Source organism: Heterodontus francisci, chromosome 7, assembly GCF_036365525.1.
Source record: "Heterodontus francisci isolate sHetFra1 chromosome 7, sHetFra1.hap1, whole genome shotgun sequence".
Taxonomy (NCBI): domain Eukaryota; kingdom Metazoa; phylum Chordata; class Chondrichthyes; order Heterodontiformes; family Heterodontidae; genus Heterodontus; species Heterodontus francisci.
Genome location: NC_090377.1, coordinates 79937273 through 79964453, shown reverse-complemented (window position 1 = coordinate 79964453; position 27181 = coordinate 79937273). Strand labels below are relative to the sequence as shown.

The following is a 27181-nucleotide window of genomic DNA, read 5'->3' as shown; positions in this document are numbered from 1 at the left end:
GATGCGTTTAGTAGTGGCGTCATGCTAGACATGGCAGAAATGGTGGAAGATGATCCTTTGGATGTGGAGGCTGGTGGGGTGGAAAGCGAGGACAAGGGGAATCTGGGAGGGGGGGGAAGAGGTGAGAGCAGAGTTGTGGGAAATGAGCCGGACACATTTGAGGGCTCTGTCAACCATAGTGAGGGGGAATCCTCGGTTGAGGATAAAGGAAGACATATCAGAAGCGTTGTTGTGGAAGGTTGCATCATCAGAGCAGATGCGTCAGAGACAGAGAAACTGGGAGAATGTGATGGAGTCCTTACAGGAGGCAGGTTGTGAAGAAGTGAAGTCGAGGTAGTGTGGGAGTCAGTGGGCTTATAATGAATATTAGCAGTCTATCCCCAGAGATGGAGTCCTTACACGACGCAGGATATGAAGAAGTGAAGTCGAGGTAGTGTGGGAGTCGGTGGGCTTATAATGAATATTAGCTGACAGTCTATCCCCAGAGATGGAGACAGAGAAGTCGAGGAATGGAAGGGAAGTGGTGGAGATGGACCGTGTAAAGGTGACAGAAGGGTAGAAATTGGAAGCAAAGTTGATAAAGTTTTCCAGTTCGGGATGGGAGCAAGAAACGGCACCGATACAGTCATCAAAGTACCAGAAAAAGAGTTGGGGGAGAGGGCCTGAGTAGGACTGGAATAAGGAATGTTCGACATATCCCACAAAAAGACAGGCATAATTAGGACCCACGCGGGTACCCATCGCAACACCTTTTACTTGAGGGAAGGGAGTGGAGTTGAAGGAGAAGTTGTTCAATGTGAGAATAAGTTCAGCCAGGCAGAGGAGGGTCGTGGTGGATGGGGACTGGTTGGGCCTCTGTTCAAGGAAGAAGCGAAGAGCCCTCAAACCATCCTGTTGGGGGATGGAGGTGTAGAGAGATTGGACTTTCATAGTGAAGAGGAGGCGGTTAGGGCCAGGAAACTGGAAATTGTCAAAATGATCAAGAGTCAGTAAGAGGCCAGAGGGAGGGGTCCAGGTGGAAGGAGAATGCTGGAGGCGGCTGAATGAGTCTGCTGGTCAGGGGGAGGATTCCTGGTCAAAGAAGTGAGCCCGGAGGCGAAAGCGACGGAAGAAGAGCCCAACATCATGCCGAGCGCGAAATTCATTGAGGTGGGGTGTAAGGGGATAAAACTGAGTCCTTTGCTGAGTACAGAACGTTCAGCATCAGAGAGGGGAAAGTCAAAAGGTATATTGAATACACGAAAATCAGGACCTACATCTCCGTTCGACCCTGACACATATTGTCCCTTTTTCTGTAATTCTCACTTTCCTCATTTCCCTTGTATCCTGTGTATATTTCTCAGTATGTTTGTGTACCTCATACGCAATCTTTAAATTTTTCTCTTTCTTTTTTTAAGTATTTAATAAAATCTGGAAAAGAAAAAATTATTTTTTGGAGTCACGTCTGCTGCATCCAGAGTGAATGTGAGATTATTGTGTCTTCCATCCCACATAACATGGGGAGCCGTATGCTCTCCCCCAGGGCAGGTTTGGAGGCGGGGAGAACATTTAAGCGAGTGGGATGGGACCCCACCACCTTTCCACTTCCACCCAAATTAAGTCGGGGTGGGGGGGGAGGCCTGTGAATGGGTTTCCCACACCACCACCAATTGAGGCCCTTAAGTGGCAATTAATGCCCAATTAAGGGTCTCATCCCACCGGCACTGGTACTAGCCTAGTGCAGGCAGGCCTGTCGCTGCACGGGGAGCACGTTGCTTGCCAGCTTTGGGGTGGGGGTGTTGGGGCTCCCTTGTTAATAGGCACAGTACCTGATCGAGGGACCAGGCATCGGGAAGGTGGGGGGGGTGGGGTGCGTACCTGCTGAGAGCCACCCCCCCCTGCCCTTGCTGCCAACCCCCCTACATCCCCCTCCCCCATGATCCCCACCCCGTGAAACCCCTCCCGCCCCCAATTCACCTGTGATCTGGGTCCAGCACTTCCGGTGAGTTCAGTGCCTGCAGCAGCCACTGCCTCTTCTGATTGTCCGACAGCTCTCAGCAAGCGGGGCTTCAGTTGCTAGGGTCCTTAATCATGGGGAAGGCCCGCCCCTCTCCACTGAAGTACCTAATTGGCACGAAATCCATGGGCCTTCCCCAGAAGATGCTCTTGCCAGTGCTTTAGCCAGTGGTTGAGACCTGCCATTGGCCAGATAAACTCCTGGCCAACTTGTTTGATCACCCACTTTAAGGAATTCTTTAACACGTAGGCAGCAGTCTAGCAGAACAAATTGCCCACTCATTATACAACCTGCCAAATTTTAGTTCATTTAATTTTAATGAAATGAAAATTAGGCCTGTACTATAAAGGCCAGGCAAACCCTTCCACCAGATGGTGAAGATGAAAATAACGCCACTGTGTTCCTTGCTATATCTCCGTAAGAAAAAGAAATAAGAACTTCCATTTATAATACACCTGTAACTTAATAGTGCAACGATATTAATATTACTATCTCCTTCCTTCAAAGACGGGGCCTGGAATGACAAAGTGGAGGGGTAGGCTTCTGTCTACATGGAGAAGAGGGAAAAAGGGAGGCTGAGTTAGAGAGAGTGGTTGGGAAAATGGGCCAGGAAAGAGTGATGAGGGTTACCTGCAACTAGGAGGGAGTTAGCAGGAGGCCAAACTGGAAAAGAGTGAATGGACCATGGGGACTTGCCTAGAGCCAGCAAGGAGCAAGCAGAGAAGTCAGAGCCAGTGGAGAAGTGCAGGGTGGGTAGTGGTGTGGTGGGGTATAAATATATGAATCCTCTAAGGTGGTACCATCATGAAACTTTGCTTCCATAACACTGTTTTTTTTAAAATATGATCACCTCCTTGAGACCCCACACTTACTGTAAAATCATATAGTAGAAATTCTGCATTTTTGCAGTATGAGGACTTCAATCTATATTTTGTAAATAAGGGTCAGGGTCTGCAGATAACCATCTCCCGGCTCTAGCCTCCCCATTTGCTGATGCCAAGGTCAAGTATGGGACTCAAGTTAGTGGGAAATAAAACCTGGAATGGGGTGCAAATACTAGAGTTAGGAACGGGAATTGTGAGCTGAAGCAATGGAGCGCAACAAAGAGTAGGGTCTGGACTAAGGAGTGGACTAAAGCAGATATCTACCTGAGAAGGAATAAGCAACTGTCTTGATGCCTGATGGGCATGTAGAGTGTGGAAAAATTATTTTCTCTGCATATTGGGTTATTGTGGTTGTTTATGTGGAAAAAGCACTATTGGGCTATGCTCTCCATTGCTAAAACTGTTCATTATTCAAATATCGTCCAGGAGTGCAGAGATAATCCCTGCCTTCTTTTCTCTACTGCAAACCATCTTTTTAAACCACCCTACCATGCCTTCTCCATTCTCGCCTCTAACAATAAGTGCAAGGAGCTCATAGACTTTAATGACACAAAGATCGAGACCATCTGTTCAGCTGCCTCTGCTGCTTCCATCCCTTCCCATAACCCTTTGGGACATACTTCCCCAAAAGTTCCCTGGTGCCCTAGCCATGAACTCATTTATTTCTATCCCATCTGCTGTAGTGCTTGCCCCAACTTTATCTTGTCCATGAGACCCACCTCCTGCTCCCTCGATCCTTTTCCAACCAATCAGTTGACCACACAACTTACCTTTCTGAGCCTCATGTTAACTGATAACTAACAGTTCCTTCTGTTCAGGTGCTGTCCCCACCACCCTTCTAATCTGGTGTTTGACTCCTCTTCTCAAATAACCTACTCTTGACCACTCTGAAATAAAAACAAGAAATGCTGGAACCACTCAGCAGGTCTGGCAGCATCTGTGAAAAGAGAAGCAGAGTTAACGTTTCGGGTCAGTGACCCTTCTTCGGAACTTGACCACTCTGTATCTGTAAACTACTGCCCCCTTTTCCAACTTCCCTTTCCTCTCCCAAGTCCTTGCATGTGTTAAATCTGTGCTGATTTCTTTGTGACTGTGATAACCTACCCTTCTCATCTTTCTTGACCTATCTGCAGCTTTAAACACAGTTGATCACATCATCCTCCTCCAACACCTCTCCTCTGTTGTCCAACTGGAGGGATCTGCTTGGTTCCATTCCTATCTATCTAATCGTGGACAGAAAATCACCTACAATGGCTTCTCTTCGGTTATCTCTAGAGTTTCCCAAGGATTTATCCTTGGCCACCTTCTATTTCTTATCTACATTCTACCCCAGTAATATAAGAAAATACAACATCAGGTTCCCATGTGTATACTTATGACGTTCAGCTCTATCTCACTATCACCTCCTTGGACATCTCCATAGTCTCTGTTTTGTTACATTGCTTGTTCGACATTTAATTTTGGATAAGTAAAAATTTTCTCCAACTATATATTGGTCTCCATCACAAACTCTGTTTCTTGTTCACCATTTCCATTACTGGTAAATGTCTTAAGCTTACCAAGACAGTTCACAACTTTGGTGTTGTGTTTGACCCTGAGATGAGTTTCTGACCACATATCTGCATTACCACCAAGACTGCTTACTTCCACCTCGGTAACATCATTTGACTCCGACCCTGCTCATCTGCTGTTGAAACCCTCATCCATGCCTATGTTACCTCCAGGCTTGACTATTCCAATGCTCTCCTGGCTGACCTCCAGCTTCCACCCTACATAAACTTGTGCTCATCCAAAACCCTGCTGCCCATATCTTAGCTCGCTCCAAAACTCATGCGCCCATCACCCCTGTGTTTGCTGATCTTCATTGGCTCCCTGTTTGACAACACCTTAATTTTAAAATCCTCGTCCTTATTTTCAAATCCCTCCATGATCTCATCCCTCCCTATCTCTGCAGCCTGCTCCAGCCCTATAAGCCTTCGCAATCTCTGCGCTGCTCTAATTCTTGCTCTTGTGCATTCCTGCTTTTAATTGCTCCACCATTGGCAGCTGTACTTACCTCTCCACCTCTCTGCTCCTCTTTATCTCTCAATCAACGTCATTAAAACAGATTATCTGGACATTACCACATTGCTGTTTATGGCAGTTTGATGTGTGCAGGTTAGCTGCTGCCTTTCCTACATTGCAATAGTGACTACACTTCAAAACTACTTCATTCACTGTAAAGTGTTTTAGGACATCCTGCAGTCATGAGGGGCTCTTTTGAGATGCTCCTTAAAACGTACGTGTTTGATCAAACTTTTGGTTATCTGCCCTTATTTCTCCTTCAATGGCTCAGTATCAAAAATAATTTTATTGTTATTCTCCTGTTAAGCGCCTTGGAACATTTTACTATGTTAAGTGCTTTATATAAATGTAAATTGTTGTTATGTGATTTTCTAATTAGTTTCTGAATTTGTGAATTGTGACTTGTGATTGGTAAGTTTTGTTGATGCAGAAAAGGGAGAAAAATTTAGGGAGAATATGACCGCTCAGAATTTTTGACAGTGGTAGAATGTGATTGCTGATAGTACAAACAGTTAACTATGATCCTGTCATTATGGGTATTACAGATACAAGTAAATTAGATAGAGGCATTGCAAACAAATTGACATGTGCACATGCATATTATGCAACCAACAGAGTGAAAGGACTTACTCCAAAGAAGAAGTACAAGTTCCGTGTTCGGGCAGAGAATCTAGCTGGTACCGGCAAACCTAGCAAAGAAACAGACCCAATACTGGTGAAAGATCCTATCGGTATGTGCACAAATTTCTTCCCAAATGAAATTTCATAATTGTTTATATATTAGGGTAAATTTTGTTAGACACTCCACCACCAATAGGATCTCGCAAGAAGCCAGCAAGGATCAGAAAAATTATACCTGCAATTTTCCAATATCTGCTGGCTGTGTGCAAGGCCTTTCAGAATTGACCATATTCTGTTTACCTAAGAATTGACCAATTTTTCATGTAATTAATTGATAGACCCACCATGGCCTCCTGGAAAGCCAAATGTTAAAGATGTCATGAAGACTTCAGCGTTCTTAAACTGGAATAAACCAGAACATGACGGAGGGGCAAAGATTGAGTCTTATGTTATTGAGTTACTGAAGAGTGGAACAGAGGACTGGGTTAGAGTCGCTGAAGGTGTTCCTATGACTGAATATTTCCTGAAAGGGCTTATGGAAAAACAAGAATACTCATTCCGTATTAAAGCTGTTAATAAAGTTGGTGAAAGTGAACCGAGTGAACCCAGTGATCCTGTACTGTGCAAGGATAGATTGAGTAAGTTACATACAATCTATATATTTCATAAATTACATAGCAACTTTAAATAACCATAATCAATGCTAAATTTCATAATCTTTTATACATGGGAATTTTTTTCTTCCCCACAGATCCTCCTTCACCTCCACGTTGGCTTGAAGTTGTTAATATCACAAAAAATTCTGCCGATCTCAAATGGACACCACCAGAAAAGGATGGTGGCTCTCCAATTACAAACTATATTGTGGAAAAAAGAGATGTAAGACGAAAGGGCTGGCAGACTGTTGACACAACAGTAAAAGACATCAAGTCCACAGTTACACCTCTTTCAGAAGGTTCTCTGTATGTATTCCGGGTTGCTGCAGAAAATGCAATTGGACAAAGTGAATACTGTGAACTGGAAGACTCAGTACTTGCTAAAGATACCTTCAGTAAGTTCTTCTGTGGATATTGTTTGTCCCTTTCCCTGTGTATAATTATTTGCTACTTTGAATTCTTTTTATCTTACACATATACTGCGATTTCTCTGCAGCAACTCCTGGACCACCTTACGCTCTTACTGTCGTTGATGTAACCAAGAGACATGTTGAACTGAAATGGGAGGCTCCCAAAAATGATGGTGGAAGACCAATACAGAGGTCATTTTAGTTCTATTTTTATTTAGTGCACTGTACCATCACAGTGGATTTTTTTATAATGTTACTATATATACACTAATAAATGATATTGAATGTTCACAAAGGTATGTAATTGAAAAGAAAGAGAAATTAGGAACTCGCTGGGTTAAAGCTGGGAAGACTGCGGGACCAGAATGCAATTACAGAGTCACTGATGTAATTGAGGGCACAGATGTACAATTCCAAGTCCGTGCTGAAAATGAAGCTGGCTGTGGGCATCCAAGTGAACCAACTGATTTGCTTACAATTGAAGATCCAACTAGTGAGTAGAAACTGCAAGTAAAAATGTTATCATGTGAATTCCTTTAAATTTTGAAAAGAAATAGCAGATAATATTGAATGTAATATTGGTTCTGTCTAGGTCCTCCATCTCCTCCTCTTGAATTGCATGTGACGGATGCAAGCAGAGATCACATATCTATTGAATGGAAACCACCAGATAAAAATGGTGGTAGCCCTATTATTGGCTATCATATTGAAATTTGCGAAGTAGGAACAGAGAAATGGATGAGAGTTAATTCGCGCCCAATAAAGGAACTGAAATATAAAGCAGAAGAAGGCATTATCCCTGATAAGGAATATATTCTGCGAGTTAGGGCTGTTAATGCCATTGGAGCAAGTGATCCATCAGAAGTTTCAGAAAATGTTGTGGCAAAGGATTCTGACTGTAAGAACAAATTTCTTTTGAAATGTTCCATTTCTCAATCTTAAATTGTAGTTCTTCTATAAATAGAATTGTATTTTGCATTATACTTAAAATTATTTATTTTAATAGGTAACCCAAGTATCGAAGTACAGACTCAAGATATAATTATTGTGGAGGGTGAGAAATTGAACATCCCCGTATCTTTTAGAGCTGTACCAGTACCAACTATTTCATGGTTTAAGAATGGAAAGGAACTCAAAGCAGATGACAGAGTGACTATGAAAAGTGCCTATACCCTTGCATCCCTTGAGATTACGAACAGTGTTCATGCTGATGCTGGTGTTTACACTATTACTTTGGAGAACAAACTGGGTTCAACGACAGGCACCATTAATGTTAAAGTCATAGGTAATAATCTGAAATGAAATGGAGAGAGACTTACTTAATTATCTTCTTGTCTGAAAAGTTTATTTTCAGATTAAAAGAATATGCTTTCCTTTGTTTTAATTAAGGATTGCCTGGCCGGTGTAAAGATATCAGAGCGAGTGATGTCACCAAGAGTTCTTGCAAGATAACCTGGGATCCTCCAGACTATGATGGCGGAAGCCCAATTTTGCATTATGTTCTTCAACGTCGGGAGTCTGGTAGAAGAACATATACACCAGTAATGTCTGGTGAGAATAAACTGAGCTGGCCAGTAAAAGATCTTATTCCAAATTGTGAATATTATTTCCGTGTGAAGGCTGTTAACAAAATTGGTGGTGGTGAATTCACTGAGCTACGTAACCCAGTTATCGCAGAGGATCAAAAGCGTAAGTATTTTGGGGAAGAAAACAATCACAAAATATGTTTAATCTGTAATCATTGTAATATCTTGTATATTGTTACGGAGAGGTGGCGGGGATGTGGGTGGTTCCCACTGTTCACCTCCCAACTGACTGCAATCGTATTTTGTTAAAATGCTATGTTAGCCCCTGAGAGTCTTTCAGGTCAAATAAACAGACAAATGACAGGTTTTCTCATAGGTTAAAAAAAGATAACTACTTTTAAACAATTCCCGAAATGGTTGCAACCTTACCCATGCACACATTCACTCACACACATATACACAAGAATGGATAGATAGAGAGAAAAAGGGTAAGTAATTTAAAGTTTGATGTAAGGTAGATGTTTGTGGTTTACAGTAAACCTGTTGAATTTTCCCAGGAGGGCAGTGTCTTTTAAAGGTGCAAGCGTGAGTGTTTGTAGTCTTGAACTTGTTGAGGTTTTGTAGATTTTCTGGTGGTTAAAATTACAGCCTAGAGGTGGAGGTCACTTTAAATTCTCTGCTGCAGCAAGTTGAAGTGTAGAATTAGCAGCAGAGCTTCTTCTTTGCCTGGCTGGAGCTCTTTTGCAACTCCTGGCTGGACCACTTTCTGAAGGTGTTGGGTTGCTCGCCCCCTCTCTCTCCAGACGGTTACCTTTTTAAGGTTAAAAAAATCATCCCATTAGGGTTTCTGTTGGGAGACACATGGTCCGCTCCCCTGGTGTGATCACACAATAGACCAGGATGTGGAGATCATGGCTATTGATTGATGTCTGAATGGAGATAATTCTGTTAACACGGTTCTGTTTCACATCTATTCAATTTTGGTTTGCGCTGTGAGTCCATCTGGCTCCAGAATCCTTTCTTAGTTTAGTCATGTCGATAAGAGTCATTAATATACTATAGTGCTATTTTCAACTTAAAGGGGTTATCCCAAGAATAATTTCAATAGGTTACTGAGTTCCATCCTTGTAGATAGGTTTGTTGATTTCCAGTATAGGTGACTGCTACTTCATTTTGATTGTGGTACAAGTGTCCATGTTCTTGTGGTTTTGTTTAACAGTTGACATTTTTAAATTCATAATTCTTCCATTTCTTTGTCGATTTCATCATGGCTCCTTCTGTGCATAGCAATATTATTAGTTTATGTTTTTAATTTTCCTCAGAACGCCCTGATCCACCAATTGATCTTGAGACGCAAGATCCAACATCAAAATCAGTAACACTCACATGGAAACCACCTCTTTATGATGGTGGCTGTAAGATCATGGGCTATATCATAGAAAAGATAGCTAAAGGAAGTGACAAATGGGAGAGATGCAATGAGTACTTGGTTCCTGTTCTATCTTATACTGTAAAAAATCTTGAAGAAGGAAATCAATACCAGTTTCGTGCACGTGCTGAGAATATTGCTGGAATTAGTGAACCTTCAAGAATAACTCCAGGGATCAAAGCTGTAGACCCAGTTGGTGAGTATTCTTTTTCATGTGAGGCTCAGAAAAATCATTCATGGGTGAAAACTTGATTCCTTGATTTTTATAATCTACCATAAATGGGTCATTTTCTGATTGGCAAGATGTAACGAGTGGTATGCCACAGGGATCTGTGCTGGGGCCGCAACGTCTTACAGTTTATATAAATGAGGGTATGCCACAGGGATCTGTGCTGGGGCCGCAACGTCTTACAGTTTATATAAATGACTTAGATGAAGGTACTAAAGGTAAGATTGCTAAATTTGCTGATGACACAAAGATAGGTAGGAAAGTAACTTGTGAAGAGGACATAGGGGGCTACGAAGTGATATAGAGAGGTTAAGTGAGTGGACAAAGACCTGGAAAAGGGAGTATAATGTAGGGAAGTGTGAAATTGTCCACTTTGGCAGGAAGAATAAAAAAGAAGCATATTATCTAAATGGTGAGAGATTGTAGAGCTCTGAAATGCAGAGGGATCTGGATGTCCTAGTGCATGAATTGCAAAAGGTTAGTATGCAGGTACAGCAAGTAATTAGAAATGCAAATAGAATGTTATTGTTTATCACAAGGAGAATTGAATACAAATGTAGGGAGGTTATGCTTCAGCTATACAGAGCATTGGTGCGACTACATCTGGAGTACTGTGTACAGTACTGGTCTCCTTATTTAAGGAAGGATGTAAATGCGTTGGGAGGCAGTACAGAGAAGGTTTACTAGACTAATACCTGGAATGGGCGGGCTGCCTTACGAGGAAAGATTGGACAGGATAGGCTTGTATCTGCTGGAATTTAGAAGAGTAAGAGGCGACTTGATTGAAACAAAAAGATCCTGAGGGGTCTTGACAGGGTGGATGTGGAAAGGATGTTTCCCCTTGTGGGAGAATCTAGAACTAGGGATCACTGTTTCAAAATAAGGGGTCGCCCATTTAAGACAGAGATGAGGAAATATTTTTTCTCGCAGAGGGTCGTGAATCTTTGAAATTCTCTTCCTCAAAAGGTGGTAGAAGCAGAGTCTTTGAATATTTTTAAGGCAGAGGTAGATAGATTCTTGATAAGCAAGGGGGTGGAAGGTTATCGGGGGTAGGTGGAAATGTGGAGTAATCAGTTCAGCCATGAACTTATTGAATAGCAGAGTAGGCTCAAAGGGCCGAGTAGCCTACTCCTGCTCCTAATTCGTATGTTTGTATGTACCAACTGAGGAAACAATTTGCAACAATTTCATGATTGAACAATTCAGTAATAAGAGATCAATGTTATTTACAATTATTCTGCTTTTCTGTACAGATCCACCAAAGGTCTTCCTTGTTGGAAACCTTCAGTTTGGATTAAGTGTCAGAAGGGGTGACGAGATTGCTCTTCTATCCCGTATTTCTGGTTCTCCTTATCCAACTATAACATGGCTTCGAAACGATGAAGTAATCAAACCTGAAGAAATCAAAAAGAGAATAGCAAAAGTCATACCAACTAGGAAGAAGGAAGTTGTAGAGGAGGAGGCTTTTTCTCTCAGTTTACCAGAACGTTTAACTGTTGACAACAGCATAACAGGAGAATCCCAAATAATGGTTCGGGATTCCATCAGAAAAGACTATGGAAAATTTACTGTCAGAGTAGAAAATGATCACGGTATTGCCCATGCTAACTGTGACGTAAATGTCCTAGGTATGATGTTGCACAAATTCTTTCATAATATTTTTAATGGAAGCTGCTAAAATACAAATATTTACTGTTGTTGCTGTTAACATAATTTATGAATTTTGTATTTGGCATTCTAGACACACCTGGCCCACCAATCAACTTCACATTTGAGGAAGTCAGAAAAGATTCTGTCATCTGTAAATGGGATCCTCCTTTGGACAATGGTGGTAGTGAAATTCTTAACTATATATTGGAGAAGAAAGATAATTCCAAAGCTGCAATCAGCTGGATTACGGTAACAACAACTCTTAGACACTGCAAATATCATGTGACTAAACTTATTGAAGGAAAAGAGTACATTTTCCGTGTGGCAGCAGAAAATAAATTTGGTCCTGGTCCACCTTGTGTCTCAAAGCCACTCGTTGCCAAAAATCCATTTGGTAAGCTTTTACTTTCCATTCTCAAAATCATCATAATATAAGATGCAATGCTTAAAGGTTATGTTAAAATGTTATTTGTCACTAACATTGTTTATAAAAGTACCGTATTAATATATAGTTTTCAACTTTATTGTAAATATTGTTTTATGTTGGGTTGTTGATACATTCATTGCAATTCATATATCCTTGTCATTTCTGATTTAGATCCTCCTGAGGCACCTGATAAACCTGAAGTGGTGGACGTTACTGGAAATAGCATGGTTGTTACATGGAAAGAACCAAAAGACAACGGTAGCCCTATTGTAGGCTACTGGATTGAAAAAAGAGAAATTAACAGCACGCATTGGACTCGTGTTAATAAAAACTTATTAAATGCTCTGGAAGTACGGGCTGAAGGCCTCTTGGAGGGATTAACGTATATATTCAGAGTCTGTGCAGAAAATGCTGCTGGCCCTGGAAAATTTAGTTTACCTTCAGATCCCAAGACAGCACGGGACCCAATTTGTAAGTACTGGCTTAACAGTAGCTGATAAACTAAAAAGCACAAAGAAATGAATGCACCCCTTATACGTTTTATAATTAATAATGTATTTTTTCCTGTTTAAGTACCACCTGGGCCACCAGTACCAAGAATCCTAGATACAACTGCAACATCAATAGATGTAATCTGGGATCCTCCTATCTACGATGGTGGTGGTGACATTATTGGTTATCATGTTGACAAGCAACTTGTAGGGTCAAAGGAATGGTCACGCTGCACAGAAAAACTAGTTAAAGACCGCAAGTTCACAGTCTTTGGGGTTAGAGAAGATGCGGATTATATAATTCGTGTTGTGGCAGTCAATAATGCTGGAGAAGGAGCTCCTGGTCAGACTGAAGCTGTAACCGTAATGGATCCAAAAGGTATTAAAAATTATGCAAGTACTTAGTAATAGGTTTATATTTTTCAATTTTTTTTTTCATTCATAAAAACACATCTTGTTTTACAGAGCCTCCAGTAGTAGAGTTTGATGTCAGCGTAAGAGCAGGTGTTCTAAAACAAGCTGGAGAAACGCTTAGACTTCCTGCCACTGTAACAGGCCGACCACCTCCAGTAATTAAATGGAGCAAGGAAGAAGGAAAACTTGATGAAAAACTTGTTGTTATTGAAACAGTTGGTACTAAGACAGAGTTAATTATAGAAAATGCACAAAGAAGCGATTTTGGCAGATACATAGTCACTGGTACAAATAGCAGTGGCACCAAATCTGCATGGACCCGAGTGGACATCGTAGGTAAGACACGTACTAAAGAAACAAACATAAAATAGTTTGATATTCTACATCAGTACCTTTGTTAAATCTAAATGGTATATGCCACCTTTTCTTTCAGATGTGCCTGGCCCTATACTGGATCTTAAACCTGTAGTTGTTACAAGAAAGATGATACTACTTAACTGGTCTGAACCTGCAGATGATGGTGGTAGTGATATCATTGGCTATGTTATTGAGAGAAAGGATGCTAAAATGCATTCCTGGAGACAACCGATGGAGACAGAAAAATCCAAATGTGACATTGTTGGTCTTCTTGAAGGACAGGAATATATGTTCCGTATTTGTGCTAAAAATAAATATGGCTGTGGCCCTTGTGATACGCTTGGACCTATAGCTGCAGTTGATCCCTTAGGTAATATATGAGGAAAACAGGAGAATTAAATAATTTTTGTTCATATATGTTACATGTTTGAATTAATAATGTATTCTGATTGTAGGACCACCAACTTCGCCTGAGAAATTTACATATACAGAGCGGACAAAGTCAACAGTCACACTTAAGTGGAAACCGCCACGAAATGATGGTGGTCGTCCCATTTTAGGATACATTGTTGAAAAGAAAAGACATGACCAGCCTAAATTTGAGAGAGTTAACCAACGGGTTTGTCCAGATACAACTTTTGTGGTTGATGATCTAGAAGATCTAAACATGTATGATTTCCGTGTCAGAGCTGTCAATGAAATTGGAGAAAGTGAACCATCAATTACTCTTAATGTAATAGTACAAGATGATGAAGGTACATACATTTGTAGTTATGTGCCGTGCTATTGACCTGTAACTAACTTTTCATGTTGAAAATTTAAGTACAATTTATTTCAAATGTTCATACTTTTTCAACATTTTTGTTCTTGTTTGATTTGCTTATTTTTCTAACAGTGCCTCCAACTGTGAAACTGCGACTGAAAGTTAGGAAAGGCTGTATAACTGTGAAAACTGGTGAACCAGTTGACATTCCAGCTGAGGTGGAAGGCCTTCCTTTTCCCAAAATCGAATGGAGTAAAGGGGAGACTGTCGTCGAAAGATCAACTGACCGACAGAAGATAGATACTGAAATAGTATCAAGAATGAATGCATTCACAAAGTTTAGTATTCCTGTAACTGTTAGAAAGGATACAGATACTTACACCATTACTGTTTCAAACCGTCTAGGGTCAGCATCCCAGTCTGTGGATGTTAATATTTTAGGTGAGAAAGCAAAATGATTGCAATGACGAATTTGAGAAAATAATATGAGGCTTGTATAATAAATTCCCAAAAAGTGACTATTTTGTTTAAATATTGGTTTAATTTGCACTTTTTTTAACTTCAGATAAACCTTCACCACCAAGAAACCTTAAAATTTCTGATATCAAAGCGGAGTCTTGCTATCTGACTTGGGATGCCCCTGAGGACAATGGTGGCAGTGAAATAACTAACTATATTGTTGACAAGCGTGATGCAAGCAAGAAGAAGTCTGAATGGGAGGAAATCACGAACTATATTATTGAAAGACGATATGGCGTAATGTTTCTTTTCATATTACTGCATGAAGTTAATGTTCTCATAAGCTTCTTAATACAGTTTAGCAAATTTTCTATGCGTAACCAATGTTTTCTTCTGTCTAGGTATGGAAACTGACAACTGATGGAGAATATCAATTTAGAGTTAGAGCAGAGAACAAGTATGGAATTAGTGATGGCTGTGTATCTGAAAAAGTGACAATCAAAGACCCATTTGGCCTCCCAGGACCACCAAGTAAACCAAAAGTATCTGATGTTACAAGATCTTCAATGCTTGTATCTTGGGAGCCTCCATTGGACAATGGTGGTGCTGCAATCACAGGTTACTATATTGAGAAGAGAGAGCTGGATGGTGTGTATTGGTCACGTGTCAACAGGGCTCCTGTAACAAAGCCAGCAGTAAAAGGCCTAAACTTCAATGTCCTACGCTTGCTAGAAGGTGTTGAGTATCTTTTCAGAGTCATGGCAATAAATGCTGCTGGAGTTGGACCTCCTAGTGAACCTTCTGATCCTGTTTTGGCAACTGATCCTAAAAGTAAGTTCCATTCAATCCATGGATGTCAATTATATGTTTCTTCTTAACAGTTAAAGGAATTGTAATTGATTAAAAATTTAATTAAAATAAACCTTTCCTAAAATAATCTACATGCAATCACAAATGTGTCGGTAATATGTTAATTTACTTAAACAACATTGTACAATGTATTTTATGTTTTATGACACTGTTCAAATCAAGCAAATAGCATAAAGGCATACACAAACATACTACAGAAAATGGATGAAATCAACATAAGTATGAATTTTTTTTTCCTCCCCAAGATCCACCAGATGCTCCATCCTGTCCTGAAGTTACTGACAAAACTAAGAATACAATATCACTTGCTTGGAAACGCCCAGAAAAAGATGGTCATAGCCCAATTCAGGGTTATATTGTTGAGATGCAGGAGGAGGGTTCATCCGATTGGACCAGAGCATCAGAGCCAGATAAACTAGTTCCTAACTGTGAATATGTGGTGCGCAACTTAAAGGCACTCAAGAAGTACAGGTTCCGTGTTAAAGCTGTTAATGCTGCAGGGGAATCTGAACCAAGTTTGCCAACTTCAGAAATAATTATGAAGGAAATTCTTGGTAAGTACTCTAGATTTAGCACTTAAGAGTATTAGAATATACTATTTACAGGTTAAAACAAACATGTTTTTCTTCATGATTTACAGAGGAACCAGATATAATATTGGAACTGGGTGCACAAGATCTCCTCAGTTGCCATGCTGGTGCACCTTTGAGAATTCCAGCTATTGTCAAAGGCCGTCCTATTCCAAAGATTAATTGGGAGTTTGAAGGACAAGCTAAGACAGTGATGACGGTATGAAATATTTTAATTATATGTAGGTCTGTATGGTCACCTATGTCCCTGGGAAGGAATCCTCAGAGCCATCCCAATTCAAAATACCTTGGGCATATGGGCTTGAGGATGACAATGTTTGGTGGGTGTGCTCTAGAGAGTTACTATAGTGAAATTTGTTTGCCGGCTGTGACAAGACTGAATAACATATTCTAACAATCAAAGAACTATATACGTTTTGTTTACTCCTTCCTGATAATATAAATGAGTTGTCTTTTTGTTGGTGAGGCTGGTGGAGCTGATTCGGAGTTTTGTTTCATCTGGCTTGTACTTATAAGGCTGCTACCGGTGGAATGAGGGGCTCTCTGTTGATCCTCCCCATCTATTTGATACCTCCAAGTGAAATGTTTTGTGCACATAATCCCGACCAAAATGCAAAGAATTTGCTACAGTTTGTACAAAACTTTAGGTGACCTGTAAAGAACACCCAGGGTAGATTTCATTTGTACCACCAAGATGTAAACTATCATTAGTGCAGAAAGGTAAATATGGGGAAAATCACACATGCGCAATGCAGCTTACCTGATTTTTCTACGAATTAAATTAATGGAAGAAAAATTAGCAGGCTCTGTCTATTAAGGCGTGTGATCCTCTCAGCCCAATTCTCCTCTTTTAAAGAACATACTGGCCCCCATAATATGCCACCAGGTACATTGAGCAATATTTGGCCATCTCAATTATACAGTTTGCAGACTAACCAAGTCTAACCTGATGCCGTTTTAATGACCATTTTTTGCTACTAATTGCCGCTTTTTGGGAGCTGAATTTTATAAGCCCACCGCCAAAATTGGCGACGGGCGAAAAAAATGGCTGCCAAAGCGCTGCTGCAATTCCAAATGCGGCGGCTTATTTAAGTAGCTGGGGCAGGTCAGGCCCCCCCACCCCCGGCCAATCACATGGAGGGAGCAGGTTGGCCGTCCCCGGCAATAGTGTCAGCTGCCTGCGCACAAGCACCGACACCATTTTTAAAGAGCCATTACCCCTACTTGCATATTTAAATATTTAAAGAAGCATTTAATGAAATTAAATAAATACATCTCTTTTGCCCTCTCCCACCCCCACAATAACAATTAAATTAATTATTTGCCCTTCCCCCCAAAGATTGCAGTGGGACATCAAAATAATGGTACATACATGTCAATGTAATAATTTTATTCATTTGCATATGCTGGTTGTGCTCCCGTCACCGAGCGGCGTGGTGAGGTGGCGCCATGGTGCCCCGCCGCAGCCAGGTGGATCTGACTGGACCCTGCCAGTGTCGAGGTCCATGGCAGGCCTCATCCGGGGCCATTTTCAGGCACCCCCCCCCCCCCTCGCCACACATCCCAATGTCAAGGGCTCCTTAAAATCCAACCCTGAATATCAGATGCCAGTCACAGTAACACAGAAACATAGAAAATAGGAGCAGGAGTAGGCCATTCGGCCCTTCGAGCCTGCTCCGCCATTCATTATGGTCATGGATGATCATCCAACTCAGTAGTAGCCTGTTCCCACTTTCGCCCCATACCCTTTGATCCCTTTAGACCCAAGAGTTATATCTAACTCCTCCTTGAAAACATACAATGTTTTGGCCTCAACTGCTTTCTGTGGTAGCGAATTTCACAGGCTCACCACTCTCTGGGTGAAGAAATTTTTCCTCAGTCCTGAAAGATTTACCCCGTATCCTTAGACTATGACCCCTGGTTCTGGACTCCCCCACCATCGGGAACATCCTTCCTGCATCCACCCTGTCAAGTCCTGTTAGCATTTTATAGGTTTCTATGAGATCTCCCCTCACTCTTCTGAACTCCAGCGAATATAATCCTAACTGACTCGGTCTCTCCTCATACGTCAGACCCACCATTCCAAGAATCAGTCTGGTAAATTTTTATTTTTTATTTACTTATTTATTTTTAAAATTTATTTTAGAGATACAGCACTGAAACAGGCCCTTCGGCCCACCGAGTCTGTGCCGACCAACAACCACCCATTTATACTAATCCTACACTAACCCCATATTCTCTACCACATCCCCACCATTCTCCTACCACCAACCTACACTAGGGGCTATTTACAACCGCCAATTTACCTATTAAACTGCAACAATAGGCGATGTGACATACATTGGCAACTAATACGTTGTTGCATACACAATATTGATGACTGAACCCACGCTGGAAGCAACTGCAACAGCTTTTCTTTTTTCTATTTTGGAAGTCAAGTGGAAAGTTCTTTAAAGATTTTCAGGAAAACTTAGAATGATTACAGCCAAAACACCTGGGTTCAATTTTATTCTCTCCCCCATGGTTGGTTTGGAGGTGGGGAGAGCATAAAATCAGGTGGGTTGGTGGCGGGGTCTCCCCCGCCACAACCCACCTCCGCCAAAATTTAGTCTGGTACAGGGAATCCTATGAATGACCTTCCCCGCACCCACCCTCCATTGCCAATTGAGGCCCTGAACTGGGTAATTAACCCCCAATAAAGAGCTTTTCCCGCCGCAACCGCAATTACCCATGTGGTGGGCCGCCCTGTCGCCGCACAGCACAAAAAATGGTGTGGGCTGCTTCCCGGCTCCTCAACGAGGGATCCGGCATTGGGAAGGGGGGTGGCCGCTGAGGGACACCCCACTGCCCTTGCTGCCGACCTCACTCCAGTGCCACTGCTCGTGTCTGATCATTGCAGCTACAGCAGAAGCCACCGCATCCGCTGAGGCGCTGCTGCTGCAGGCCTCTGATTGGGCGGCAGCCCTGCAAGACCGGGACTTCCAGCAACAGAGTCCTAAATCCTATGGAAGACCCACCGCTATTCAGTTAAGTGCCTGATTGGCACTAAATTTTGCAGGCCTTCCGTAGAAGAGGGGGCGCGGGGATCTCAGTGTCGGTTTCCCCTGACGTTGAAATCCCCACCACGAGCATAAAATTCTCCCCCTAATTTTCAAAGATTTCTGGTATCCAGGGTGATTGAATGCATTCACAATTAGCAGAAAATAAGGGACATTACTCCAATTACTTAAGTGTGCCCAAGAAATTAGGGCTGCTGGTGCCGCATTATGGAAGCCAGGAACTCCAGAAATGTTGGCAGACCGATTCTGGCCACTTGCAGCACAGCCTGCATGTGTGCCATGATTTTAACAATACTAGCACGGTAATGCCATGCGTGCGCCGGAAGCATGCAGAGTGGGCAGATTGTAACATCAAACAGTATCTCATGCTGGTTTGGCACCTACCTGCCATTTTGGACCTCACAGGTCCTGTTATCACCCTCACTTAATTACTTCCAACTGAATATTCATTCAACAGCATAAGGGATTCCCCCACTAGTGCTATTTCATAGAATCATAGAAACTTACAGCACAAAATGAGCGATTTGTGTCTGTAGAAGCCAAAAGAGAGCTATCCAACCTATACTTTCCAGCTTTGTATCCTTGTAGGTTACAGCACTTCAAGTGCATATTGTTACAACCAACCGCTCCAGTCAATGCCCCAATCAAAATATACGATTCTGATTGTGGTGGGAGAAATGCACTGTTAATTCAATCCCGTCCCTCCATAGATTGCCTAACATATCTTAAACTTGCCAAATTAAAGAAACACCCAGCCAAATTGTACCATCTATTAAGCCCCCCGAATGAGGCTAATCAAACCAGGTGTCTTTAAATCAACAAATTAACTGTTTAATTAGAAAAACTAAATTCTTAAACACTACTAAGATATAAACAACATTTAAAATAGAAAAATTAAAGTCCTTGCATATTACGCTCCTGCCGCAGTGAAATCTTCCAATGTGGAATAGTCCAAGGTTGCTTGAAGTCCTCAAAGCCATCCGATGGGGGGAAAAGAAAAGGTTCTTCAACAGTAGAACAATCCATAGTCTAATTCAGCAGTAAGTGATGCTTTCCTTCTCCAGCGATAAATTTCAACAATTAACAACTTGCAAACACTTTTTAATGAATCAATTTGACTTTAGAATTTTTGAGGGATAAAAGATTGACACAGTCTAACGTCCCTTCCTTCAGTTTAAATTATCAGAGATCTCTGTTCTGTTCCTGCTGGACCAGTTGTCTATCTATGTCTCTGAGTTAGAACAGTCTGTTTCCACGATAAACCAGTTCAAAATTGAATTCTAACAATGTATCGCTCGATCTCTGGTCCTGAATGGCTATATGCCGGGCAGCAAGAATGCACTCTTTGACTGAGTTTCTGGGGCTTGCTGCCTTAAAGCAGTACGGTTTCTTTTCCAGCCTTAAAGGCACACCACATTCTTCCTGAAAAAAAACCCTACAAGATCATAACAATATCCAAGTACTTTTTAATACGATGAGGGTGTCTGCCTCCACCAACCTTTTAGGCAATGAGTTGCAGATCTCCACCATCCTTGGCGTGAAAAAAATTCCCCTCAACTCCCCTCTAATCCTTAAATCTTTGCCCCCTGGTTATTGACCTCTCTGTTGAGGGAGATAGGTCCTTCCTGTCCAGGCCCCTCATAATTTAATATAACTCAATTAAATCTCCCAACAGCCTCCTCTGTTCCAAAGAAAACAACCCCGGCCTATCCAATCTTTTCTCATAGCTAAAACTCTCCATTTCTGGCAACATCCTTGTAAATGTCCTCTGTAGCCTCTCTAATGCAATCATATCCTTCCTGTAATGTGACAACTAGAACTGTACACAGTACTCTGGTTGCAGTCTAATTAATGCTTTGGTAGGGACAGAACATGTGAACGCCATATTGCACCAAGGAATCTTACAAGAGTAGGGAAATTTGATAATAGAACAAACTTAAAAGCTTTGTATCTGAATGCATGAAGCGTTCAGAATAAAATTAATGAGTTAACAGCGTAAATAGAGACGAATGGGTATGATTTAGTGGCGATTGCTGAGACGTGGTTGCAGGGAAACCAGGTTTGGGAATTGAATATCCAAGGGTACTCAGTATTTTGGAAGGATAGGCAGGAAGGAAAAGAAAGGTACAGCAATAATCATGGGTGATTTTAATATGCATATAGACTGGATTAATCAAATTGGCAAGGGTAGCCTCGAGGGAGAGTTCATTGAATGTATTAGAGATTGTTTTTTGGAGCAGTATGTTGTGGAACCAACCAGAGAGCAGGCTATTCTAGATTTGGTATTGTGTAATGAGGTGGGATTAATTAATGATCTCATAGTTAAGGATCCTTTCGGGTAGAGTGATCATAGCATGCTAGAATTTCAAATCCAGTTTGACGGCGAGAAACTGGAGTCCCACACTAGCGTTCTGGAGTTAAACAAAGGTAATTACATAGGCATGAGGACAGATTTGGCCCTAGTGGACTGGGCAGGAAGACTAAATGGTAGGACAGTTGATGAGCAGTGGCAGATGTTTAAGGAGATATTGAATTCCTCGCAACTAAAATATATTCCAGAGAGGAAGAAAGATTGTAAGAGGAGGAAAAAACATCCATGGCTATGCAAGGAAGTTAAGGATAACATGAAGACAAAAGCGAAGGCATATCATATTGCAAAGGCCAGTGGAAGGCTGGAAGATTGGAAAACTTTTAAAGATCAACAAAGGGATACTAAAAAGTAATAAAAAGAGCTAGGTAAATTATGAAATAAATAGCGCAAAATATAAAAATGGATAGCAAAAGCTTCTATAAGTACAAAAAAAGAAAGAGAGTAGCTAAAGTGAATGTTGGTCCCTTGGAGGATGTGACTGGGGAGTTAATAGTGGGGAAAACAAAAATGGCAGAGAAACTAAATCAAGTATTTTACCTCAGTTTTCACGGTGGAGGACACTAGTACCATCCCAATAATAAAAGGTAATGCAGAGGTTATAGAAAGGGAAGAACTTAGAACAATCATCATCACTAGGGAAAAAGTACTGAGCAAACTATTGGGATTGAAGGCAGACAAGTCCCCAGGGCCTGATGGCCTTCATCCTAGGGTCTTAAAGGAAGTGGCAGTGGAGATAGTGGATCCATTGGTTATAATATTCCAAAATTTCCCAGATGAAGGGAAGATTCCAGTAGATTGGAAAAATGCTAATATAATGCCCTTATTTAAAAAGGGAGGGAGGAAGAAAATAGGAAACTATAGACCTGTTAGTTTAACATCTGTTATTGGGAAATTGTTACAATCCATTATTAAGGAAGTAATAACAGGATATTTGGAAAGTCAAAACGCAATCCATCAGAGTCAGCATGGTTTTATGAAGGGTAAATCGTGTTTGACTAATTTGCTAGAGTTCTTTGAAGATGTAACAAGTAAAGTGGATAATGGGGATCCTGTAGCTGTAGTATTTGATAAGGTGCCACACAAAAGGTTAATACACAAGGTAAGATCACATGGGGTTGGGGCAATTTATTAGCTTGGATAGAGGATTGGCTAACCAACAGAAACAGAGAGTCAGGATAAATGGGTCCTTTTCTGGTTGGCAAGATGTAACTAGTGGGGTGCCACAGGGTTCGGTCCTTGGGCCCCAACTATTTACAATCTATATTAATAACTTGGATGCAGGGATAGAAGGTACTATAGCCAAATTTGCAGATGACATGAAAATAGGTGGGAGAGTAAGTTGCAATAAAGAAATAAGAAATTTACAAATGGATATGGATAGGTTAGGTGAATGGGCCAAAATTTGGCAGATAGTGTTTAACGTGGCTAAATGTGAGGTTATCCATTTTGGTTGGAAGAATAGAAAGGCAAATTATGATCTAAATGGGAGAAATTTCAGAGTGCTTCAGTGCAAAGGGATCTGGGTGTCCTCGTGCATGAATCGCAGAAAACTAGTATGCAGGTGCAGCAGGTAATAAGGAAGGCAAATGGAATTTTGGCATTTATTGCTAAAGGAATAGAGTATAAAAGTAGGGAAGTGTTGCTGCAACTGTACAAGGCATTAGTGAGACCATACCTGGAGTATTGCGTACAGTTTTGGTCCCCTTACGTGAGGAGGGATGTAGTTGCATTGGAGACAGTTCAGAGGAGGTTCACTAGATTGATTCCAGAGATGAGGGGTTTGTCTTATGAAGAGCGATTGAGCAGTTTAGGCCTTTACTCACTAGAGTTTAGAAGAATGAGAGGAAATCTAATTGAGGTATATAAGATGATTAACGGGATTGACAAAGTAGACGCAGAGAGGATGTTTCCTCTGGTGGGGCAATCTAGAACGAGAGGTCATAGTTTTAGGATAAAGGGTAGCAGATTTAAAACAGAGATGAGGAGAAATTACTTCTCTCAAAGGGTCAGAGTGCAGTGGATGACGGGACATTGAGTAAATTTAAGGAGGAGATAGACAGATTTTTAATTAGTAATGGGTTGAAGGGTTATGGAGAACTGGCAGGGAAGTGGAGATGAGGCCGAGATGAGATCAGCCATGATCGTATTGAATGGCGGAGCAGGCTCGAGAGGCTGAATTGCCTACTCCTGCTCCTTGTTCTTATATTACAACCAAGGCTGGAGGAGTGCATTGTCGTTTCTAGTTCCACTTCTCCACTGTTCACAACATATTTTTCTTAAAATGTTTACCCAGTTACCAATACTTTATTTATTTTTTATTTATTTAGAGATACAGCACTGAAACAGGCCCTTCGGCCCACCGAGTCTGTAGCGACCAACAACCACCCATTTATACTAACCCTACAATAATCCCATACTCCCTACCACCTACCTATACTAGGGGCAATTTACAATGGCCAATGTACCTATCACCTGCAAGTCTTTGGCTATGGGAGGAAACCGGAGCACCCGACAAAAACCCACGCAGTCACAGGGAGAACTTGCAAACTCCGCACAGGCAGTACCCAGAATCGAACCCGGGTCCCTGGAGCTGTGAGACTGTGGTGATAGCCACTGTGCCGCCCACTACAGTCAATCATATACTCTGCTCTTTATCCCAGAATAAAATACACCAATCAGGTTTCTTTAATAAACAACAAAATTAACAATTTATTATATAACAAGACTTAACCAGTAACGAAGCAAAGCATTAACACACAGATTGAAATATGAAAGTTCCCTTTTTTAAATCCCCCACACACAAACTCACACACACACTGAAGAAAAGAGATTCTCTCTGCAGAGCTCTCTTACAAAAAAAAGGGGAAAAAAAGAATATTTTGGCCAAACACTGGCTAATTCTTGAAGAAAAAAGATATGGAAAGATGTCAGTTGTCCCCTTTTAGTTTGGCATCCCAAATACGAATAGATGGCTGTCACTGAGATCTTTCTAGAGCAGTTCTTTTCAGGCGGTGTTGAGGATCAGTTTGGCAGGGTTTTCTGTTTCTCTATTTCTTACACTTGATTCTCAGGCAGTTCTCAAAGAGATGGAAGAGGTGGCTGCTCTCTTGGCTGGTTTTCTCCAACTGTCTTCAAAACAGTGCACACACCCCAACACACAGTCCAAAGTGAACCCAAAAATAATATCTCAAGAGTCAAGCCTCCTGACCCCTAGAAATCTTGACCTGTCTCTTCTTTGTAAACATCTTTCCAGGTCACCAAGGTTTCTGTTGTTTATTGCTGAAAGCACATGATTTCCCACAAGGCTGTTTTTAAACAATATCTCAGTGCCTTTTCAATGAATTGTCAACAACAAAGGGCGGCACAATGGCGCAGTGGTTAGCACCGCAGTCTCACAGCTCCAGCGACCCGGGTTCAATTCTGGGTACTGCCTGTGTGGAGTTTGCAAGTTCTCCCTGTGACTGCGTGGGTTTCCTCCGGGTGCTCCGGTTTCCTCCCACATGCCAAAGACTTGCAGGTTGATAGGTAAATTGGCCATTGTAAATTGCCCCTAGTATAGGTAGGTGGTAGGAATATGGAATTAGTGTAGAATTAGTATAAATGGATGGTTGATGGTTGGCACAGACACGGTGGACCGAAGGGACTGTTTCAGTGCTGTATCTCCAAACTAAAACGAAAGCAAAGTACAGCTTCTATGAAATCTTCAGCTTTCAATGACTCCATCTTCACAATTTAAATATGTCTTCAAAAACATACTTGACAAAAAATATAGAAGCACTTTCGTAACACTTACCAGACAGAAGGAGGAGTGAGCACAAGTCTTTTCTGAGTACTTCTACACAGTGCTACCCCAGTGACTGCAGCTTGGCTGATGGAAGGCTCTTGACTTTCAGTGGCACAGACTGCAGGTGGTCCTGCCGGACAACCTCGAGCAGCTCTAGGCCTTGAGGGCCCCGCAGTCTGGCTGGAAGGCAACAGCAAGGGGACTGGCAGAGTGGCAGTGATGGGAATATGAATGCTGTCATCCTGTGAGAAGACAGCAAGTTCATGCTCCATGGAGTCAGTGGCACTCCCACAAGGCAGCAGCTCAGCAATCCTAGTCATCTGCTGGAGAACAGATTACTAGACTGCTATGAGAGCCTGCATACCCCTTTGAGCATTCGTATCTGTAACCATGATGGTTGCAGTCAGAACCTGCATGGTACCAATCTGGGCTTGCATGGCAACAAGCATGGATGGTATGACTTCAGTCTGAGTTTCCACTGCAGCCCTAAGGCTGGGTGGCTTCTGGCTGTACTGCAGTGGAAGCTGAGACATCACCACCAGATGCTGCATCACGTATGCATCAGCAAACATTGTCATGGCATTGGCCATTACTTCCACACTGGAGAGAATGGGCTCCCAAGTTCTGTGCAAAGCCCTGTGCCAAGTTGGAGCAGGACTGCTCCATGCTCCTTGACAGTAAAATAGACTCTATGGCAGGCCTACCAATGCACCAAGATTCTCTGTATGCACATCACTGCTGTCCTGTTCGCCACCCCATCTAAGTCCTCTGAGTCCTTTGCAGCGGAACTCGTGCGTGACCTGTGTGTGACAGTGCTCTGGGTTATTATCTCCCCACCTCCTTCCTGGATGGATTTGCCATAGTAGAAGTTTATTTGTGGGTATTTGATCTTATTCTGGCAAAAGACACAGGCCGCAAAACATGGCTCGGTAGTGCCGGCACTATGGTTGCCATTTTGGTCACAGTCCCAGCATGCCCCTCGTCGGATGCCATTTTGGGGAGGTCAGTAACCTGGGCGTTAGGAGCATGTGCCAGACGTTTGCAGAGCAAGCAGGTCATGCCATCAGTCAGCATCTAACACTGATTTGACACCAGCATTGTCATTTTTGATCTCGCCACTCCAGCTATCACCCTCTCTTAAACATGCACTGCTGAACTTGTATTTGGCAGCAGAATGGGCCCCTTCACCAGTGCAGAGTTGTTTAAAGTTGGTAAGTCGACAGGGAGTGGTGTTGCACATGGAGATGGCCTTGGTTTTGACTTCAAGGGCTGTGGTTAGACCACTTTCTCCCAGTCATGGGTGCTATAATAACAATCCCCCTTGACCTGCAGCACGACAGGGAGAATGAGCAGAGGCAACACAGAAGAGGACAAACTGCTCACAGGGGGAGGAGGAGGAGTAGGCGGTGGTGGGCTCTCAGCAGGAGGCCTTATCCACCCAGGGTCTCCCATAGAATTTCTTTTACATCCACCTAAGCCAGGGGCAGTAAGTGCATTGACTCGGCTTTGCAAAGGAGGCGCTTAAGGAAATCTGCCATCTTTTGCAGTCAGACCTGCAACCTCAGAGCAGGGTATGGACCGTGCATCCAATGACTGTGAAGCTCACTGTGGCCCTGAATTTCTTTGTGTCAGGACCTTTCCAGGCTTGAGCAGGTGACATCTTTAACATCTCCCATTTCATTGTCCAATGCTGCATAAGGGATGTGACCGATGCGCTTTATGTCAGGAGAGGGAAGTTCATTGTCTTCCCTCTGACTAGAGAGAAGCAGGAGGAGCATTCATGTGGCTTTGCCAGGAACGCACGCTTCTCCATGGTGCAAGGCACCATCGACTGCACACATGTGGCTTTGCGGGCATCGTATCAAAATGTTGAGATGTACTGCAATCTCAAAGATTAGCACTCACTCACAATGGTGTGTGACCATGCTCAGCATATTATGCAGGTGAATGCTCACTATGCTAGCAGCAGTCAGGATGCATGCATTTTGTGCCAGTTCACTGGTCTCTCAGTATTTGTGCCAGCACATTAACTAGAGGGTTGTGTGCAGGGTGAAAAGGACTATCCGTCTAACAACTGGCTCATGACTCCGCCGCGCAACCCAAGCACACGTGACCAGTATGCCTATAATGA

The 27181-nt window shown here is 42.2% G+C and overlaps 1 protein-coding gene across 1 annotated transcript in view; it reads left to right on the top strand.

Annotated features, from left to right (window-relative positions):
- The window catches only part of LOC137372387 (titin-like), a 425393-nt gene that overhangs the window by 310813 nt on the left and 87399 nt on the right, over positions 1-27181 (top strand). Inside the window, exons 188-208 of the mRNA XM_068036276.1 lie at positions 5560-5675; positions 5904-6203; positions 6317-6616; positions 6718-6823; positions 6928-7124; positions 7224-7529; positions 7638-7916; positions 8021-8320; positions 9480-9782; positions 11069-11443; positions 11557-11859; positions 12064-12363; positions 12466-12762; positions 12849-13133; positions 13231-13524; positions 13610-13909; positions 14050-14358; positions 14483-14673; positions 14778-15207; positions 15492-15800; positions 15887-16035. Coding sequence (XP_067892377.1) covers positions 5560-5675; positions 5904-6203; positions 6317-6616; positions 6718-6823; positions 6928-7124; positions 7224-7529; positions 7638-7916; positions 8021-8320; positions 9480-9782; positions 11069-11443; positions 11557-11859; positions 12064-12363; positions 12466-12762; positions 12849-13133; positions 13231-13524; positions 13610-13909; positions 14050-14358; positions 14483-14673; positions 14778-15207; positions 15492-15800; positions 15887-16035 — 5749 coding nt within the window. The remainder of the gene's footprint in view (positions 1-5559; positions 5676-5903; positions 6204-6316; positions 6617-6717; positions 6824-6927; positions 7125-7223; positions 7530-7637; positions 7917-8020; positions 8321-9479; positions 9783-11068; positions 11444-11556; positions 11860-12063; positions 12364-12465; positions 12763-12848; positions 13134-13230; positions 13525-13609; positions 13910-14049; positions 14359-14482; positions 14674-14777; positions 15208-15491; positions 15801-15886; positions 16036-27181) is intronic.